A 4,621-nucleotide genomic window follows, 5' to 3' on the forward strand; every position below is an offset into this window, starting at 1 on the left:
GACTGTGGCTGTGGATGAAGCCCTAATTTCTGAATGTGTAGAGACTGTCTTGTGATTTCAATTAGCATTAATAAAATGGCTTTGATGAGAAGTAGACAAAGGAAGAGTAAGCAAAAGAGTTTAACCACTTTAGGGAGAGAAATGGATTTATAGGAAATGAGAATCAGAGCCAGAGAAAGTAACCCAAACAGCCAGCCACTCAGACTGTGCAGGGGACATTCTTGACCAAGCATTCACTTCCACATGTGCACAGTCCTGAGAAACACAAGAAAACCCAGACTGGATTCAATTTAGATCAAGAGTGCGAATGTAGGTTTCTCAAATTATTAAGGATAGAAGAGGGTGAGTCTGGGTTAGATGGATGCTTTGTGCAGAACAGAGTGGTGTAGACAATAGGGGATCATGCAAGGACTACTTCCCTGCCTGCATGGACAGTAGCATTGTCTGTCTTCAGGGAAACCCTGTCTGTACACTGAGGGATCAGGGTCAGGGTCCTGCTCATCTGCGTAGTTGTGGTCATCCTTGCACTCACACTGCTGGGCCTAATTCAGTGTCGCTCTTTACTGAGTTTTACAAAGAATGAGGCATCTTTGGGACCCTCAGAGAAGACTAATAAGCAACAAAGGAAAGATGTGACTGGAAGATAAATTTCTGATTAACTCCTCAATCCAATCTGATCCAATCATGCACCAAGGGAGACGTCTAGGCACATTGACAGTAGAAAGAGAGAAATAGGACCACAAGCTTCTATTTTGTTCCCAACTGACTTGTGCGAAATACCATCTGGCTGAATCTAGGTAAATCTTAAAGTGGGAGGACACAGGAAGTAAATTCTGTGACCACAGGAGAGAAATTTATCACTCAGGCTGAGCCCAGGGCCTTTTCTGACATGACCACCTGGGGATGGGTTGCTCAAGTGTAGAGAAGAGGAGGCAAATGGTCTCTGCAGCTGGAAGCTCAGCTCGCCCCACCCCAGCTGCTTTGCATGTTCCTGCCAGCCCACCCTGCAGTCCACAGCCCATATCAATGCCTGGATCAGTGCTCTGGGGAAGATCTGCCTCGGTTAGAGGACAGAGTGAGCCATGGAATCTCCAGCTCAGCTTCTGTGCCTCCTGTTACTCTGGATCCCAGGTGAGAGGAACATGGGATGCTTCTGCACTGCAGATAAAACTATGTCCATGTTGTTGTGACCCGTGACCTGGCACCTTTGTTTAGCAAGCATAATAATTAAAGCTCCATGGAGATCAACAATCCTGAGTTTGCTTGGAAGACGATGGGTATGAGATAGATTGCACAGGTGACTTTTGTGTTTTATTTCCAATTTCAGATACCACTGGACAAGTTGTGATGACACAGTCTCCAGCCTCCCTATCTTTGTCTCCAGGAGAAAGAGCCACCCTTTCCTGCAGGGCCAGTCAGAGTGTTAGCACGTACTTAGCCTGGTACCAGCAGAAACCTGGGCAGGCTCCCAGGCTCCTCATCTATGGTGCATCCACCAGGGCCACCGGCATCCCAGCCAGATTCAGTGGCAGTGGGTCTGGGACAGACTTTACTCTCACCATCAGCAGCCTGGAGACTGAAGATTTTCCAGTTTACTACTGTCAGCAGTATAACAGAGGTCACCACAGTGATTCAACGTGAAACAAAAACCTCCATAAATCTTCAGTGTTTATTTGATTATGCCAGCTGTTTCCTTTATAAGCAGCTGCAGTGGTGGCTGCTCAGTTAGCATTTCGGTTCTGCTCAGAAATCTTTAGGTTCTGAAAAGTAACTCCCTGACAAGATTTGGACTCTGATTACCAGATTTTTCTTCAGACTTAGCTGCACAGAGAGGTTCAGGCACAGTTTCACTACCAATGACATCAGATCAGACTCACTTGAGTGGACACCTCTATAGGTCCTGACCATGCATTAAGGCAACAACAACATCAACAACCATGAGCAAGGATTCAAAAGGAAAGATTAAAACTATCAAAATTCACAGGTGAAAGGATTGTTTGCAAAGAAAATTCAAAACAATTTACAGAGAAACTATGAGAAATAATAAGAGAAATGGGTAATCATTGGATTCAAAGTCAATGTTCAAGAATCAACTTGATATGTGTATAAATTTATGCTGAAAAGCTAAAATTATAAAACACATCATATACAAGTGCCTAAAAACTATCAACTATTTAGGAAAAAATAAAATATACTGAAAGCTCCAGAATATTATTCAAAGAAATCATAAAAGTTCCTGGGAGACCATATTATGTTCAATGATTGAAAGTGTCAGTATTGTAAAGATGTCAGTTCTTTATAATATAAACAAAATAAAAATTTCAAATGTTCTTTTTAATGGACATTTAGAAGCTGATTTTAAATTTTATATGGGAATGTCAAGGACTAGAAAAAACACAGGAAATCTGAAAAAGCACCAGATTGAGGACTTACACTAGTACATGCCAGGACTGTGGTGCTGGGATAAGTTCAGCCAAATTGTCCAAAGGAACAGAAGAGAGTATTCAGAGACAGACCAACACACACATTGACACTTTTAATGACAGAGGTGACACTGCAGAGCGTTATGGAAACAACCTCTTTTCAAAAAACGGTGTGTGGTCAATTGTACATTCAAATTGACAACAAAGTATATAAAAGTTACTCAACATCAATGATCGCCAGAGAACCCTAAATGAAAATCACAACAAATTACCACTAAACGTTCAATAGGATGACTAAAAAATTAAAAAGATTAAATGATACCAAACACAGTGAAGGGAAAGGAGCAATTAGAATGCTCACACGCTGTGTTTGGAAATATAAAGTGGTACAAGTTGGAGAAATGACACTGAACATACACATATCTGTAGTCCATTAATAAGCACATACAGCTGTGCCCTGAAACAAATGCACAATAATGCTCATAGCGTTATATGTGATGTCCCCAAACTGATAACAGACAAAGTGTCCATCAACATCAGAATGAATAAATAAAATTGGGTATATGCACACAATGGGATACCATATATGGATGAGGATATACAAAACTGCTGCTACATCCAAGAACGTGGGAGAATCTCACAAGCATAATAGCATGCAAAAGTTATAAACCAAAAAAAATTGTTATCCATGATTCTATTTTTATAAAGTTAAAAAATTAGCAAATCTGATAAACAATGTTAAAAGTCATGTTATGTAAAAGAAAACTTGCCCCTGACCACTTAAACAGGCCAAGAAAAACTTTATTCAAGTCTATTTCAGTAAGGGAGAGGCGAGAGTATTGTAATATGGGAAGAGATTCAACTTAACTCCTCTGAAACAAAAGGCAAGAGAATTTTTAAATGCTGGGGTTAGCTAATAAAAAAGTAGTAGAGAACATTAAAGAAGAGGTTGGTCAATATGATTAGACCATGTGTGTTGCTGATTGATGCTTATGTAAAGTGAGTGCCTACCCTCCACAGAGACTGTGAGACAGGGGTCCTATCTTTCTTTTTTTTTTTTTTTTTAAGAAAATCATTTTATTTTTATTTATTTATTTTTTTCCCCCAAAGCCCCAGTAGATAGTTGTACATTATAGTTGCACATTCTTCTAGTTGCTGTATGTGGGACGCGGCCTCAGCATGGCCGGAGAAATGGTGCGTCGGTGCGCGCCCAGGATCCGAACCCGGGCCGTCAGCAGCGGAGTGCACGTACTTAAGCATTAAGCCACGGGGCTGGCCCCCTGTCTTTCTTTCTTTTTTTTTTTTTAATTTTTTGTTTATTGCAGTAACATTGGTTTATAACATTGTAAAAGTTTCAGGTGTATATCATTGTACTTCTATTTCTGCATAGATTACATCATGTTCACCACCAAAATGCTTCTAGACCCCCCGTCTTTCTTGATGATGATATTTAAAAGAGATGACTCCCAGGACCTTGGGAAAGGCGTTCTTGGGTTGTAGATTTATACATCAAAGGGGCAGAGACAATTTTCCATTGCAAGTTTTCTAAAGCAAGTATTATGAGAAAAGGGAGGTCAGGAGCCTATAACTGGCTTGAAGTCTGTCTAGAGTTTAGTCAAGCTGAGGGGAACATTAAGGCTTTGTTGGTCAGTTAGAAGTTGTATTGGGGAACAGTGGGGATAATCACTGGGAGGATGCAGAGGGTACTTCTGGGGGATTGACAAGGTTCTCTTTCTTAGTATGGCCGGTGGCTACACAAGGGTGTGCACACTGAAAAATGTATTAAACTCTGTACTTATGATTTGTGAATATATATGTATATACGAGATTTATTCTACCAAAAAGTTTATTGCAGAAAATGTCTATAAAGCATATCACTTCAACTAATCAATTCAACTTAACTTCTTTCAGTGTCTCTCAAATTATGTTTAAAAATAACCTGAATTTATTTTCACTATATACATACATCTCAGCAAACGTAAGAGCTTCCAGAGATTAGAAGGTACACACAGTCTTCGTGACCTCAGGGTCACATGAGTCATCATTCCCTATTTTTTGCTCTGGAAAACATCTAAATTTTAAACTATGCAAAAATCTATTGTACTATAGCAAAAGTTCCTATTCACTCTAAATTTATAAATGAAATTTATAAATGAAACCAAGTAAATATTCATAGAATAAACACAATTTGCTGGAAA

General features: G+C 39.7%; 1 gene segment (V, D, J or C); it reads left to right on the plus strand.

Moving 5' to 3' along the window:
- The first annotated feature begins 1,082 nt into the window (after positions 1-1,082).
- Positions 1,083-1,641, plus strand: LOC131399986 (immunoglobulin kappa variable 3-15-like). The segment is given in 2 exon segments: positions 1,083-1,131; positions 1,328-1,641. Coding segments are annotated over 2 exon segments (363 nt in total).
- Positions 1,642-4,621: the final 2,980 nt, after the last annotated feature.

This window comes from Diceros bicornis, chromosome 40, assembly GCF_020826845.1.
Source record: "Diceros bicornis minor isolate mBicDic1 chromosome 40, mDicBic1.mat.cur, whole genome shotgun sequence".
NCBI classification, from domain to species: Eukaryota; Metazoa; Chordata; class Mammalia; order Perissodactyla; family Rhinocerotidae; genus Diceros; species Diceros bicornis.